This window comes from Chanodichthys erythropterus, chromosome 20 (genome assembly GCF_024489055.1).
Source record: "Chanodichthys erythropterus isolate Z2021 chromosome 20, ASM2448905v1, whole genome shotgun sequence".
Lineage (NCBI taxonomy): Eukaryota > Metazoa > Chordata > Actinopteri > Cypriniformes > Xenocyprididae > Chanodichthys > Chanodichthys erythropterus.
In genome coordinates, this window is record NC_090240.1 from 10,841,842 (window position 1) to 10,859,188 (window position 17,347).

Below are 17,347 nucleotides of genomic sequence, written 5' to 3' on the forward strand. Positions count from 1 at the left end.
ATATCATATCATATCATATCATATCAAGGTTAATACAGGTAAAATCAATGCTATTCATTATTTATATAATTTGATATTCTTTTGTAATTATTTTATTTACAGATTTAAGGGTTGGAGCAATAATGTATATTTGCAGTTGTGTATGGGTTTTTTTTCAGTTAAATTATTAGATTATTATTATATTTGTATAATATATTTACAACAATATTTTCAACTTATTAAAACATTTCAAAACACATCTTTAAATAAAATAGCTGAAAAACCACGCCTTCAAAGACATGCCAGCCAATCCGATGTCAGCAATTCCAAAAGTCCAAAATGATTGACAGAGTGCGTTCTCTGATTGGCTAAAAAGCGCGGGCCGCCCCCTGGCTCTTTATTTGTAGTCAAGACAGAGATTTCAAAGAGTAAGGTTTCAGTGATCTGTCAAGTAATAAAAGTATTTTATTTATGCCACTATAACAATAACAGTAATAATAATTATAATAATTTAATTAATTAAAACAATAAAATATTATAGAACGCAATGATAAGAAAAATAGCCGTGGCACTCATAGACATCATGATGTCTATGGTGGCACCATATTTAACGGCTCTGGGTGGCACTACGGTAGTGCTCTGCTGCTCTCTCACTCTGAACCAGTTCTACCTCTACTGCGCAACGTCATATTCACAAAAAGAAAATGCGCTTCGGGGTTGTACATAATGCTACGCAGTTTGCGCAGAGCTCAGAGTAATGGCGTCTGTGCGACACAAGCTCACAAGACTGACAAAATGAAGCGACGGAGGGAATGTTTATGATAGCACAGGGCCTTTAGAAGGGTTTGTGGGTGCGGGACTGCAGTGAAAGGTGCAGAGCTGACAGGAGTTAAGGACTTTCATCTGTTCAGCGCGATGATAAAGCTGAAGTCCAACCAGACGCGCACGTATGACAGAGATGGCTATAAAAAGCGCGCGGCCTGCCTGTGCTTCAGGAGCGAGCGCGAGGAGGAGGTGACGCCATCAATCACTGCTGTCTTTATTTACTTCACCAAATAAATTGACTCTAAATATATGAGCTAATAAAGTTAGCATTGTGTATGTGTATATGATGGATATGTGTATTGTAAGGCCACAGAACGATATCTGCTCATCTGTTTTTGTTTTCGGTAAAGTCACTTCTTTCCGTCAATATGACACGGTTATTGATACTACTGTAAACATAAATTAAGTTGGAATCTCCCTCAAATAGTTGCTAATAAAAAGGGTTTAACCTGATCTTTTGGACATTCTGCATGTGGTAATCCTGAAGTACTATGTAAATATTAAATACACTGGTGCATGATTATTATCATTACAATGATTTTGAATTTATTAATATATGAATCTGATATCTTCACTGTTCCATAGTATTGCCACAGTAGTGTTTTGTGTAAGAAACCTAAAAAAAAAAGAAACTAACTTTGTCATATTGGTTAGCCTATTTTTTGTATGACCGTGTTGGCTAATACCAGGATACCACAGCTGCAGTAGCAATTAAAAAGTAGGCCTTGCTGTATAATTAGTGTTGAGTATACTTGAATATGAAACGTTTTGCCATGTTAAAATATTCCAGAGTTCAAGCACGCTGTCTCACCATATCAGTTATTAATTTACATTTCTGCAGCCTTTAACCATGATTCACCCTCAGGCGCAGTTTGTATTGCAGTGTCATTGAAATAGTGATTTTGTTAGCCCAGAGCACTTAAACTCAGAAACACAGCAGATTTTAAAAGACAAAAGGGTTATGAATTCTTGCATCTTGACTTTAAAGTTGTCTTTGCACATTAAATCAGGATAGGAGAAGGAAGTATTTTAACATACAAAAATGATGCTAAGTGGCACATTGTGATGTGTACACACACCATGGGATGTCTTATCACGTTTAAGTGATAAATAGATAATTCACAAACATGATTTGTTGCATTAGCTCTTGGTCCGCGTTCTGACGGCGGTCTGTTGTGTCTGTGTTAGGTGCTGTTAGTGAGCAGCAGCAGCCATCCTGATCGATGGATTGTTCCTGGAGGAGGGATGGAGCCGGAGGAGGAGCCCAGTGTTGCTGCTGCCAGGGAGGTGTGTGAAGAGGTAGGCATTCTTTAAAGGGGGGGGGGGTATCATACACAGTTTCTGCCAATCTCATGTTAATCTTGAGTACTTATAGAGTAGTACTGCATCCTTCATATCTCCAAAAAGTCTTTAGTTTTATCATATTTACAAAAGATACATACGCTGTACCGAGTATTTCCGAAAACAGCCGAGTGCCTGAAGGCGTGACGTGTGAGCGGAGATAGAGTGACGAGCTATCACAAGCACATGCAGCTTTTGTACGGTGTTCATTTTAGGACATTCGCACCCCTCAGTCATACAAAAAAAAGGCGTCATGCCTCAGACTAAAAGGCTTCAGGTCTCAGGAAAAACAACGTCAGGTGTCAGGTCTCGTTCAATTGGGCATCGGACAAAACAGCCTCAGACTAAAAGGCATCAGATGAAACGGACTCAGACAAAAAGGCATCAGATGAAATGGATTCGGACAAAATGGCCTCAGAAAAAAAGGCATCAGGTGTCAGGTCTCGTTCAATTAGGCATCGGACAAAACAGCCTCAGACTAAAAGGCATCAGATGCAACGGACTCAGACAAAAAGGCATCAGATGAAATGGATTCGGACAAAATGGCCTCAGAAAAAAAGGCACCAGACATAAAAGCATCAGACAAAAAGGACTTAAGGAAGCAAATTGACCCGCCTCAAAGTGGCGTCACATGTACGCAGTTTTCTAACTGTTAAATGTTACACTAAGTTGTATAAAACATACTGAATTATTTTGTAAATTTGTATTATTCGCTAGTTTTATTTGTATATATAAAAAGTTAGAAACATAACACATTGCTTGCATTGAAAACTATCGTTAACACTTATGAAAATTAACCATGGTTTTATTATAGTAAAAGTGTGGTAACTGTTGTTAGATTGATACTATTTGTATAACAATAGTTTTACTACAAATCCTACCATAAACTATTTGTGGTTACCATGGGTAACTACAATAACCATGTTTTTTGTTTTATTTGTAGTAAAACTATGATTCGTTTTCATAAGTAAAAAATCTTTAGATCTATTAGACTTCGTTGTTATAACCACAGCTGCTTTGTGTACAGAGGTAACCAGGGAAGCATGTATTTCTGCTGTTCCAGCGCCACCTATTGTTGATTATATTTTAATTCAGATAATTGCTATTTTTCTGCAGAGTGCTGACCAATGTGAAAATTTCCATGTTCTTTTCTGTATAGAACCTAACCAGTGTAATATTTAATTAAAGCTGTAAGAAGCTTACACATTCACCTTCTATATTGCTAAGGGTTAAATAGCCTACATGAATACTGTGGTAGATTTTTCCCTATGCACCTGACTTAGTTAAACCTGGGTGTCCCTGACGCCATAAACAAATAAACCTGGGTGTCCCTGACACCATCAACCAAACCTGGGTGTCCCTGACACCATCAAACCAATAAATTTATACTCTACTGAGCATACTTCAGTACCTGTTCGAGTCGGCCGACGTCTCAGCCTGTTTTGGGGGCCTATCACCTGATACTAAGCTCTTTAGTGCTCCCCACCGGCACTATCACCTGATAATAAGCTCTTTAGTGCTCCTCACCACTAAACACTATCACTATAGTATGGAAAGAGTTCTCTAGTGCTTAGTTGTTTGCTGCAGCCTAAAAACCAAACAGACTCCAGTCTATGCCTCAGAATATGCTTTAATCACGGCCGGGAGAGTTCTCATCATTCCAGAGAATCTCTCTCTGAACAAAGGAATACAACAGGTTTTATAGGATTTCAGGTACACTTCATAGTCAGTATGGCATGATCTATTACTCATTATCATCAGTCTCAATATGATTGGTTTAGATTTAAAAAAAACATCTCAGTTCCTCTGTCCCGCTTACTGCCGGAGTAAATTTAGATTAGAACAACTGAATCACAAGATCATCAAAAAATGTCTCAGGGTTAATAGTTCAGATTACTCAATAGGTTAAAACAACCTCTCAAAGACTATTTTTTATCTCTAGAAGGATGCTGTCTAGCCAGCAAAGCAGAATGTTTCTGAATCAGAACACTCAGTCCTAGTGACTGTTTTTCTATTTCTAAGTTAGATTATTATTATTAGGCCTGTAGAAGAAAAGAAATGTTAGTTCATTATTAATTAGTTCAAAAATTCCATCACAATACCATCAATAGATAGAGGCTACATAATTAACATGCATGCACACATACACACCTTACATCAATTTTGTAATAGTTACAGATAAATATAAAAAGGGGGGAGAAAGGAGAAGAAAACTGAAGAATTGCATTATGATGGGATAAAAGCCAATAGAAAGTTATACAAAAACATATCCAAAAAGCTGTGAAGTCCATTTCATCTGATGCCTTTTTGTCTGAGGCTGTTTTGTCTGATGCCTAATTGTACGAGACCTGACACCTGACGTCGTTTTTCATGAGATGTGAAGCCTCTCAGTCTGAGGCACGATGCCATTTTGTCCGATGACCGAAGCCTTTTAGTGTGAGGCATGACGCCTTTTCGTTGTATGACTGAGGTGTGAGAATGTCCTAAAATGAACACCGTACTTTTGTGTAGAGATCGGCTGCAAGCTATCAATGGTCAGCTAAACAAGCACAATATGCACAATACACCATCGCATTATTCCTGGATAACTTTTGAATCACTATAATGAATATAGCGTATAGTGAATGATGCATAACGAATTTATGAATTCACTACATTCGTGTTGTTTACATTATATGCACTTAGGCGCCTCTTGCCAACAAAACAGACATTTTACATTTTGCAGTTTTACTCACCACCTGCTGTTCCGACTCATGACCGGGATCATTACCGCTGTGACCGCTCCATCTTTCAGTTTCAAACGATTTGTAAATACAGCATTATACCCCTGAAATAGCATTATACCCCCCCTTTAAAAACACTTATTTGTTTTAACGGACCCAGGTGGTCGCAAGGAGAATCACACCAGGAATCGGTTCAAGGGTAAATTATGTTTAATACTTTAAAAGCCAGGTTGTGTAAAAGGTCCATAAAAACAGTGGCTAAGAGAAAAATAAAAACAAAAGTTACAAAAACATAAGTCGCTTTTCCACCATTGGGCCAAACGGTTCTTAGAATGGTAAGGAACAGTTCCAGTTGTGTTTCCACTTATGCCTAGTATGACACGGCGCGATTACAAACGGTTCTCGACCTGGAATTCTCATGCTGAATTGTGCTGGTAGAATCCGTGAAGTGACGTTGCCACTCGGGATTGGCTGGACACTTGTCTGTTGCCTGGCTACCAGTTTCGTAACACAAATTAATAAAAAATATATATATATATCTGATCGTCCTCCATAACACAGTCGCTATTTATATCTCGCATTATCAGTAAACTGCTGCGTTACCAAGGCAACAACTGGCGCTTTTGTATTACGTCTTGCAGTGGAAAATTAAACCGTAACCATACGAACTGGCCCAGATCGGCACAGAATTGAATAGTTATGCTATGAAAACCTTTGGCCTGACGATGGAAAAGCAGTCATAGTCTAAAAATTAAAACTGTTTAGATACTAAAGCAAGCACCAACTTCTCTCTCTAACTGTTGAAGTCTGGAGTTTCTCAAGCAGCAACTAATCATCCTTTTATGCCAGTAACTTTTGAGCCAGTTCACAAAATCGAACTTTTAAAGTTCCTGGTTAATGACGCAAGATGCACTCTGAAGAAATAGTACCGTATTGTTCCGAATATAAGATGATGATTTTTTTTCTTAGAAATGCATCCATCTTATCCATCTTATCCATCTTATATTCAGGGTCTAGACTTTTACATGTCAATAATAAAACCACATGAAAAAGGTCAAAGTACGCACATCTAAAACGTCTTGGCCAGGTGCAAGATAAAAAATACATCAAATAATACACGTGTGCCTGACGAAGGTCTTTGACCGAAACGATGCCACTTTTATTTTTTTCTAAATAAAGGGAGAACAACAATGTGCAGATCTTTTTCGTATTATTTAATAATACACCCACAACAATAGGTGGCATCAAATGCAAGCGCAAAAAGACCGTCTTAAAGGGTTAGTTCACCCAAAAATTTAAATTCTGTCATCAATAACTCGCTCTCATGTCGTTCCACACCCGTAAGCTCTTCATTCATTTGCAGAACACAAATTAAGATATTTTTGATTAAATCTGAGAGGTATATGATTTGTCCATAGACAGCAATTTAACCACCACTTTCAAGGTCCAGAAAGGTACTAAAGACATTGTTAAAAAAGTCAACGTGACTGCAGTGGTTTAACCTTAATTTTATGAAGCGACGAGAATAAATTTTGTGTGCAAAATCAAAACAAAAATACACAACTTTATTCAACAATATCTTCTCTTCTGTGTCATTCTCATACTCCGTTTGTGTTCAGCGCTTCCAGGTTCTATATCAGAACGCTGGCTCCTGCATCAACATCACATGAATGTGTCATGCTGCTCACGTCAACAGCCTCTGCCAATACTGAGCCGGCGTTCTAATGTAATAAAAATGATTATTATTATTATTATTAAACTGTTTGAATGAATGATTCAGTGACTCATTCATACAAGACTTCACTCATTTCATTACTGGATGAATCATTTTTTTTTTTTAACACATCTCTTGAATGAATGATTCAATGACAAATATATTTTTTAACAGTCACTTGTCGTCACCTACTGGTGGAACAATGTAATTGCAATTGTTACTTTCAAAAGTTCCTTAAAGGTGCAATACGTAATATTTTTGCAGTAAAATATCCAAAAACCACTAGGCCAGTGTTATATATTTTGTTTACTTGAGTACTTAGAATATCTCAAATGTTTTCAACTATTTGTAAATCGTGAGAAAATTGCAATTTTAACCAAGGCTTCAGGATGTGTGAGGATATCTCTGATTGTGTTAGTCTGAAAGAAGATAGGGTGGCTTGAGGGCGAGTAAATAATGGGATAATTTTAATTTTTGGGTGAACAATCCATATTGGTAAAAATTCTTAGACATCTTTATGTTGGCTCTCAGGGCCCAAGACTTATCTTTGATGACTATATTGAGTTTAGGATTTTTTTCTTTTTCAAAGTACTACAGCTGCACCGATGGAAATTCCAGAAAAGTATTGTCCAGACATCCGCTGGGAAGGAAATATAGAGACCGGACCTCTTGGAACTTTAATTGAATACCCCTGCAATATACTGTTACACATCAGCTTTACACCAGTTCACTTAAGACATAACTGGCTGTGTTTATGAATACGATGGGAATTTTGACACAATTACTCGTATATTCGACCATTCAAGAGTAATAAGATGTGAAAGAGAACTGGATTCGCGACCTCCTTCTAAAGCCCAAAGTATACCGTATCTGTGCATTGTCCACATGACATAATTGGAGGGTCTGCAGGAGGAGGGTCCACAGACATTAGCACACATCAAGCATTCCCTGCTCTTTATTGTCTCATTTATGCATTTCATCACTCTAAAGCAGCGTTTCCCAAACTGGATGCCATGTGGTCAAGTCAAGTCAAGTCAAATTTATTTATATAGCGCTTTTACAATTGGTAATTGTTTCAAAGCAGCTTTACATATTAGAAGCACAGAAAAAAAGGGAAGTGGTTAAAACTGTACAAACAAGCGTGGTAATATGTAACATATACAAGATGGTGCTACATTAAGCCAATGTCGGCTGACTTCCAGGGGTGGAAAAAACCCCCTAGGAGAAAAACCCAGCGTGCTAGCACTGGGAAAAAAGTCCTAGGAGGGAAAAAACCCCTTGGAAGATATATATATGTAAATGTATATGGAGATCAAAATCTGAATTGTACATTTTTATTATAGAGATTAAAAATCGATTATATATAAATATATGTAAGCGGATACGGGGATCCTGGGCTACGTTGTAGTCAGGTCCAGACGCAGGTTCTCCATCTGACCTGGATACGGCCTGGATCCAGCACCCGGCAAACCTCAGGATAAGCAGAGAGACAGATATTAGCGTAGATGCCATTCTTGTTCTGATGTACAGGTATTTCTAGTGTTATAGGAAATGTTCTCGGTTCCGGCCGACCTAATTATTGCAGCGTAACAATCCTTTAACGGATTTGAAAAATGTTAATGTATGTTAATGTTAATGTGGTGAGAGCAAGGTTGCCGTGTAAAAACTCCTTCAAACGTTTTTAAATTGCTACAATGTGTAAAAAGTCATTTATTGTATACCATCAATGTCTGATGTCCCCAATAACAACAAATATCACACACATTTATAATAAAAATGTGAATCGTAAGATAGTTTGATCTGAATTTCGGCGGGGGTTGCGCATGATTTCATTCCCAGTGCGTACACATGAAGCCGCCTCTTTTTCATGATTTGTTGTTGTGCTTACGGTCAAATACACACGAAAATATTGCCACTATGTATGTTTTGCCTCGTATTCACATAAACACTGTTATAAATCTGTTATACAGTGCTTCACACAGGTTTGAAATATACTTGAGGTGGTAGCCGGGTGAAAAATCCTCCTATTACCCATGGCACAAAAATGGTCTACTACATGTGACAAACAAACACACAAATAATGTGTGATTTTTCACATTATGTTTTATTAATTTAATTTTAATTACATGGCATACTATTACATTTAATTACATACTAATATTATGCATTATTATGCATTGTAAATTATGCAAAATTACAGCATTTAAATGGTTATCCTTTTCCTATGTTCTCCTTGCTGTCATATAGTGTCTCTCTCAGTGAATGGGACACAGATTTTACTAGTAAAATTTATATAATGAATAATTTGTGTGTCAAATAATGAAACAAATTAAATACAATTTATTGTGTAACCAAAATACCAATAATGCCCAAAAGAAAAAGAAAAAACTTAGCGTGTGACTTTTAATCATAAACAAGCCCGAAATACACCGGGACTCTTATTTTAAAATGTCTGTACTATCGCAGGCTGATCCTTCAGATTCTTACAACCGTATAAAACGCACAGGTATAATAACGGCCGCCCAATTATATTGGAGACACATTTTTAAAGTTTATGTGTGGGAAGCACTGGTTATATCATATAATTAGTGCTGTCAACGTTAACGCATGCGATTGTTTTTATCTGTTTAATGCATAAAAATATTAACGCAGCGTCCGTTTTTTTTTTCTGTCATCCTTTGGCTTGCTTTACATTTATATGATCACGCTCTTCTTCATGCAAATGCTTTTAAACCGTTCAAGTGTGACAAGATAAACGAGAGCGCTTGATGAATAAATGAATTTCCTCGCATGACGCACAGAAAGACACGTGCCAGAATCAAGTTCTCTTTCGCGCTTGAACAAATAATAACACACACATTTATGCCAAAATGTCCATTTTGTTTAGTATCCTCATAAGAGCAGTTAAATAAGTATTAAACAAACGTAAAAAGTAGTGAGAAAATGGGACGCATGCCAAATTCACGTCATGCGCAGCAGTGGCAGATCTTAAAGTGACAGCAACCACTAATGCTGTCTGTCTTTAATGTTAGCCTAATCAAAGAACAAAGGTAACAGAGAAAATTTCTTACTGCTCTTGACTAAAGAACTTTTGTAGCTTTAATAACGAGATTATATATATATGTTAGACTGATTTTCTAGACTTTGTGGATGGACAAAAAAATTAGATGACAAAATTATGACAGAAGGCCTATATACGGCGGTTCTTCCCTGTGGTATTGAATATCGATAATTTTCAAGCTATTGTATCAATGTAGTATCATGACAACACTATTGTGGGGTGCCACAAATTTTTGAAAAATTTTCAAAGGGTGCTGAGACTGAAAAAAGTTTGGGAAACACTGCTCTAAAATGTCAATAATGCTGTGCAACACATATATTTACATACTGCGATATACACAATATAGCAATTAAAATCTCTAACGAAAGACATTTTATACCATTGTCACGATGTATATCATTCATACCTGCCAGCACTAATAAGAATAATAAGGACATAGTTTTGAAATCTGGGGGTGGAGAAGTGTCCTATCTGCTCTCCATCACAATTATATATAGTATTTATTTTATCCTCAGAGAGTTTCCATTTTAGGAGTCCTGGTTTGCGATATATGTTGAACTGAAATATTCAGAATTCTAACGAACTCCACACTTTACAATAAGAGTCAATTCATCATTTGTTAATGTATTAACTACATAATTTATTATATATTAGTTTGTAAATATAATTGTTAATGCATGTTTGTTCATAATGCATGAAGTAATGTTTATTTATACAACGGAAAAAGGTAAAACATATTAGTATATGTGAAACTAATGTGAACATTACCTAGATTAATAAATGCAGTAAAAGTATTGCTTCCTGTTAGCTCATGATGCCCAGTGCATTAACTAAGCATTACCATTTTAAAGGAAGCTGCATATTTGACTTTCTCTGCTCTATTCCTTTTTAGAGTTTCCCCTAGCTGTTACACCTGCAAACACTCATATGATGTCAAGTCTGTAAATCATTAGTAATGCAGTTCTCACATTTCCAAGCTCAGTCAAATAATAGGAATTGTGTTGATGGCTTTGACCGTTAATCACATTTGGAACAAAAAAATCTTAGGTTTACTTTGACAAGCACTTTTGGTAGAATGTTTTGTTTGCAGAACATATAGAACTAAATCTGTTTTGTTTAACATTTTATATGGTACTGTGATTTAGGTGAATTAAGAGCACTCTATTCATGAAAGCCATCGAATTTGTAAATGTTTTTCACATTTAACTTCGTCTTTTGCTTAAATAAGATGTTTCATGATGCTTTAAAATGCTAGAGGATGTTATATATGTCCTGAATTAAGTTTCACTCTATATTTTTTTCATTCCCACAGGCAGGAGTAAAAGGCACATTAGGAAGATTGGTAGGCGTTTTTGAGGTGAGCATTTTTTGATGGTAAGGGTCTTCTGAAGCGAAGCGATGCATTTGTGTAAAAAGTTATAAAGTAAAATAACTAGCTTCCACCAGATCGCGTTTTTTTTTTTTTTTTACACAAATGCATTGATTCACTTTAGAAGACCTTTATTAACCCCCCGGAGCTGTGTGGAGTACACGTTTATGATGGATGGATGTGGATGGAAGCACTTTCTTTAGCTCATACTTACTGGTCCCGTTCACTGCCATTATAAAGCTCGGATGCGTCAGGATATTTATTAAAATATCTCCGTTTGTGTTAGTAGAAAGAAAGAAAGTCATATACACTTAGGATGGCTTGAGGGTGAGTAAAGCTTGGGGTAATTTTCATTTTAAAGTGAACTAATCCTTTAATGCATTTGAGATGTTTTGTTTGTTTTTTGTTTTTCACAAAACATAACTTATATTTTACAGTTATCTGTATGTGTAAGAAAGTCACAATTATTTCCATTTTGAATGAAGGATTGTTCTGACAGAAAGTAAACGAGGACTGGTTCTTGCATGCGCATCAAACAGACGGAGCACAACAACTTATATACACACTTTGCTCAAATATTTCTTGTTAGACATTAAATGTAGGTTTCAAATTCTACATGTAAAACAAGCACTTGTATTTTTATGATAGCAGTAACAGTAAAAGGGCTATTTTCGAATATAAACGTAATATAATTACTAGGTTTGATCAGTGTGTATTGCATGTTAACATTTAGTCTGGCTTTTGGTTTATCATATTTAATTTAGTTATTTTAACTCCTGCTTTAAATTGGTAAGCAATCAACACTTTCTTTTTTTGGTTTAGGATGTAAGGTTTACATTTTAACCTATTTTTGCACATAATGTATAGCATGGTGTATATATACTGTACATTCACTATATTTTCATTGCCTTCAGATTGCACATTGTTAATTGTTTTTGTTTTTAACTAAAATCTTTGATTTTTAATAATTAGTAATTATTGGGTTTTTCATCTGATGAATCAAAGAATTAATGACCAGATTAATTATCAAATCTTAGTTAAAGCCCTAATTTTAATTTGTCACTAAAACACCATTGCACTTATTCCTTGTGATTTTAACATTTCCTGTGAGGCTGTTACTTGTGCTGAAACAAGTTGTTTTTCTTCACAGAACAGAGACAGAAAGCACAGAACGTATGTCTATGTTCTCATCGTAACTGAGGTTCTGGAGGACTGGGAGGATTCTGTAAATATTGGTAAGAATTAGATAAAAATTAAGACGAATTTCCTCTTGGAGGACAAATAAATTATCTATCTATAAATTATCTAAAAACGAATAGGTTAGCTTGTGCCACAGTTGTGCTGCATTTACTGAATCACCATAATTATGAGTTAGTGGAATCCCAAAAATCCGTCCTTGTTTTTCAAAACCTTAGTGTATTTTAGTTAGAAAGTGGCAGCAACCTCAGTTGAATTAAGATCAATCTATTTCTACATGTTTGTTTTAGCTAGTGTTACCTGGTGCGCAAGCTTGGATTATTATTTATTTTTTATTTTAATTTATTTCTTTATACATTTTTGCCATTACATGCATTGCCATTAGGGCTGCCTTTGACTAATGTTTTTATGGTTGACTAGTAGTCCTTCATTTTAAGCATTAGTCGACTAATCGCACATTCATTAATAAACCATATAAATCATAATAAAGAGCCTTTGATGCGTACATAGACTAATCAGTGCTCAAGCACGCTTAAAGTTTGCCACAGCACACGGGCAGAGGTAATGATTATGAATGCGTTGGGGAAAAACAGCAAGGAGACTGCTTTAACTAGTGTTTTCTGTATTTTCGGCTGCAACAATGCAGTGATTCGTCATTTCCGCAGTAGTGCACATACATATATATGCACGTTTCATTATTATTACATAACCTGAGAATATTTGTTTTCCATTTCAATTGGTTCATTTAAAAGTAGACATTTCGCTTTCTAAAGATATATTTCTCATGTCTGTGAGGCAAGTTTACATGGAGTTTTGGCTCTTTTTTTATTTTTTTTATTTGGCGCTTAAGTTCACAGAGAGAGATGGCAGAAAGCAGACCCTGTTTGATTATATTATTTTACAAAAGCACAACCTTTTGTTGTTATTGTGAGTCCACACAAATAAAAGTAGGCTTTTCACATACTCAAAATATGTATTAGTCTTATCTGTATAACCAAAAATGACAGAGTATTTTAAGTGCAAGTGATCATGCTACTATAGCTTTCACACTCTGCACAAACACTTGAATAGCTCACGTTTTTCTAAAGCAAACGGCCATGTAAAAGTTGCTACTACTTACGTTTCCGTTGATAAGCCATATTTGACGTTGATGAATGATAGGCAAGTGCTTGGATGTCCTGCTCAATGTACTGTAATTACCACATAGACCAGCTGTTAATGATCTGTCCGTCACAGACTACGTGACTTCGCCAAAATTTTTTCCTGCGACTAATACAATTTTGGTCGACTTTTCTCATTGACTAACAGTTAGTCGACTATTAGGGGGCAGCCCTAATTGCCATAGAAGCAAAGCAGTGAGGGGACACTCAGAGCACAAAATATAATTACAGTAAGTAGGACACCACGTGAATGCAGAATTTCTGTTGTCTTTTGTTTACAGGTAGGAAAAGGGAGTGGTTTAAGACAGAAGATGCCCGGCGTGTGCTGCAGTGTCATAAACCTGTGCAAGCGTCTTACTTCGAAGCCCTTCAGCAGGACTGTATGACCAGCAACGGCACGGCTCTGGTGGCCACATATAACATTAATCAAAACTCTCTCTCCAGCATCAGATAACCACCACAACTAACACAGAAGCCTCTGCAAAGTTCTCCACAATTTTCTACCTTTTCTTACCTGACTGAACCCCTTCTGCATCCACTATCACTGTTTTTCATTTATTTATTTTTTTTTTTTTTATAATTTCAGCACATTAATGGCAACATTGAATGAAATCTGATTACATTTTACCAGCCTTTTTAGTGTTTGGATAAAGAATACAGTGTGGGGATGTCTGAGATAAGAGAAAAGTCATAGACTAGTTTGCAAATGAAGTTTGTCTTGCGTTTTAATGAATACTTGCATGAGATTCTCATTTCCTAATGTCAGGTTTATTGAATGGAACTACACTTTACTATCATGTCTTGAAATAAGTGGTGTTTAAAGAGAAAGCTTTTGGAAGTGTTCGTAATGATGTTGTGGTAACGAATGGCCCTTTCGTTCTGCAGTGTATGCCTTTAGCCTCTATGGATATGCTGTTATATAGAGTTGGTTGATTTTTTTTTTTTTTTTTTTTTTTTTTTTGCATGAGCATGTCATGTATTAATGATCTTAAAATACAGGGAGTCTTAGGTTTTCGTGACGTGAACTAAAACGAATGTAGATGTTTTCTTGGTAACAATGGATGGGGCCATTCGACTAATTGATGTTTGTTTAGTGTATGCTGTACGTGGTAAAATCGCATATTCATAGTCTTAGTTCTTTAAACTGCTAAACAAAAAAAAAGTATCATGTCATAAACTGATCAAAGTAGTTGAAATCAGTCTTATTGCCAATATTACACACTCATGTTGGGAATTCTCACACACGCAGCTACTGTCAGATTAGTTTTCAAAAACACATTTGCAAAATGTTCTAATGTTGAGTTTAGTAGGTAGTAGTCCACCACTTTTACCATTGAAGGAGATTTTGATAGAAAAGTCTTTAAAGTGTAGTGTGGTGGTTTTTCTGGGTCTGCGATCTTAGATGTCCTGGTGAAAAAGCTTTTCACGTCAGATTTGCATCATTTAATTAAGTGGCTTAATACGATGCTGGTCAGTCCAGAGTGCACTTGTTTTGTTCTGGTACAGGATTGTTTTTAAGAGAAGAGAACTTTGGAAGGACATTCTAAAATTTAGTTAAGGTGAAATGAGCCTGTTTAGGACATCAGTATCATAAATCTCATGGTCAGTGGTCATACAGGACCTTCTCAGTGGCTGCTGATGTCAGATTCTTCCTCACTCTTCTGAGGGTTTTGCACCTGTAATCAAAGCACAATAGCATCAATTTACAAATGTCTCAATTATTTCAGTTTTATTTCAAATTATTGTTCGTCCACTCATAAACTATAACCATAGATTGTGTGTGTCTGTGTACAGTATGTTGGTTTGTATGTTTGAAATAATGTGAATAATCGAAAGACTTGATGCCAAGGTTAGCTGTTTGCCTAATAAATTGCCTCTTGCATAAGGGGATGGATTTCATTTGAAATGTTTACAACTTGATTGTAGTTTCTCTTCAGACACTGGATATTCACTGACCTCTTCATTTGTCATAAGTGACTGTTAATGATAGTGCCATTTCATTTTGGAAAGGTGCTTTTCTTGGTCTTGAACTGTTTAATCTGTCCTAAGTATAAATAATTTTTTTGTTTGTTTCTGATTTATACAATTTTCACAAACATATACTTCAAACGATAATTGTTTATGTCTCAAGTAAACTTGTCTTATCAGTATTTCAATGTATTTGTTTTATTATTAATCGGAAAGCTCAAAATGTATTTTAATAAAATTAGTTGGCTAAACCCACTTAAAACCTTTAACTTAAACTTAACTTAAAACCTGTGGCACAACAACACATTTAAAGGTGCAGTAAGAGATTTCTGAGAAACAATGCTGATAGCTGAAATCAAGCTAGACAAAAACACCCCTCCTGCCCCAAAACACTCAATGCAAGAGTGGATGTCTCTTTATCATAGTTGAAGCAAAGCACGAATGAATAACGAATGAACAAAGGAAGAACAAAAAATAAACAATAGTACAAAAGTTTATACAAACAGGAATTTGTTGTTAGTCACCAGCAGCTCCAGACAAACAATGACACTTCAAAACTGTCCTGTTACTATAACTAACATTACAACAACAGCATGTTTTGGTTCTGTGAAACATAGCAAAGCCAATCTTACTTGAGAATGAAGCAGAAACAATGTGGTGTCCTTTTCAGGCCTTCCCACTCTCTTACATCTCTTCAGCACTGGAAAGCTTTTTTAATATTATTGTGGGTTCTAAAGCTCTTGCCTGATTAGAACCCTTCTTATTCCAGTGATATTTCTCTGAGATTTTCTCTTTTTGTAATGTCTCTCAGCCATTTCTCTTTCTACAGTCTTCAAATCTCCTCCTTACTCCCTTTCCTCCCCCATCATGACTGGACACGCCCCCTACTGCTGATTTGCTACAAGTGTGTCGGGCTGCTCGGTCCAATCCACTTTCAACAGCGTTTCTTAGAAATCTCTTACTGCACCTTTAACAGCTGTGACAGAGACTGGCGATGGTCATCTTATGGTGATTTATATGATCTTTCTCTACACATTTATTGCAGTCATTAGTGGAATGTGAATAAGAAATAATCAAAACTGTTCTGAAATTATGGCAGATTTGTCCTTGAATTGTAAATGCTACATTGTTTTTTTTTTTTTTTTTTTTTTTGTTGTAAAGTATTAATTTCTTTATTTCTGGAGTAAATCGAAAACATTTCAAGAATCTTAAAATCTTTCCCCAGTCGCTCCCCTTTTGTAACATTTCATGCACACTCTTTACCCTGTATCGCTCTGCTGTATCTGATGTTGGGAAAAGAAAATTCAACTCAAGACTGTATAACAGTTGTCAACAATCTATAAATAAAACAAATGCTACATGCATATCATCAATCACAGGTGCAGTTGTTGTTTACAATGTTGGAATTTCTTGGTTTGGTTCACTTCACAAGGCAACATTTCTCAACTGACCAAAATTTATTAATACAAGTCACATGTAACTAAACTGTCCTCTTGTTGGTCAGTGTGCAAATGTATTACTTTTCCACAGGAATCAAGGCTTTGTCTGGGCATCGTACCCATTTCGGAGAAGAGCATCATTTTAAAATGAAAAATCGTGCTTCGTCTTTGGTCCAGGTTAACTCACAATTCATTTTGAGAGGCCCTAAAACAAACACTGCTGCTTTTTATGCAATTTACGTAACTACTCATCAAACATTGTGTTACAGAGTGGTTCGTCGTGTTGGATTGCTTTCTCACCACAAGCGAACCGCTCTAGAGTTCGTTTTCAAGTGGGCCAGGACCATCTTGTTCAGTTGATATTGGACAAATATTTTGGTGTGGATGAGAGCGTGAATGCCATGTTCATACATGCCTAAATGGACCTAGGGTGCTACTTATTTCTTATTTTTTCATCCTCGTTTCCTTTCCTCGTGTCTCAGCTTCACCCCCATAGGATGTGAGGGGAGGATGCAAGAAAAGAAAAGGGAATCGAAGGAAACGTTTATTGGAATGTGCTTGATCACTCGAG

The 17,347-nt window shown here is 36.1% G+C and overlaps 1 protein-coding gene across 2 annotated transcripts; it reads left to right on the forward strand.

Annotated features, from left to right (window-relative positions):
* The first annotated feature begins 740 nt into the window (after positions 1–740).
* On the forward strand, positions 741–16,707 carry nudt3a (nudix (nucleoside diphosphate linked moiety X)-type motif 3a). 2 transcript variants are annotated; one of them, XM_067371803.1, is made up of 5 exons: positions 741–993; positions 1,993–2,103; positions 10,956–11,000; positions 12,163–12,247; positions 13,651–16,707. In XM_067371803.1, the coding sequence occupies exons 1-5, from the start codon at positions 895–897 to the stop codon at positions 13,821–13,823; spliced, it is 513 nt and encodes a 170-aa protein (XP_067227904.1). In that variant the 5' UTR covers positions 741–894; the 3' UTR covers positions 13,824–16,707. The 2 variants fall into 2 exon arrangements, with proteins under 2 accessions (XP_067227904.1, XP_067227905.1); XM_067371804.1 differs by having other exon boundaries at positions 1,993–2,091.
* The last annotated feature ends 640 nt before the right edge of the window (positions 16,708–17,347 follow it).

What these genes read in the sequence shown, in the direction of transcription:
- nudt3a (XM_067371803.1), top strand. Translation starts at nt 895, where the DNA reads ATGATAAAGCTGAAGTCCAACCAGACGCGCACGTATGACAGAGATGGC. An exon ending in GGAGCGAGCGCGAGGAGGAG is followed by an intron (nt 994 to 1,992) that starts GTGACGCCATCA and finishes TGTCTGTGTTAG; the next exon opens with GTGCTGTTAGTGAGCAGCAG. An exon ending in CCAGGGAGGTGTGTGAAGAG is followed by an intron (nt 2,104 to 10,955) that starts GTAGGCATTCTT and finishes TCATTCCCACAG; the next exon opens with GCAGGAGTAAAAGGCACATT.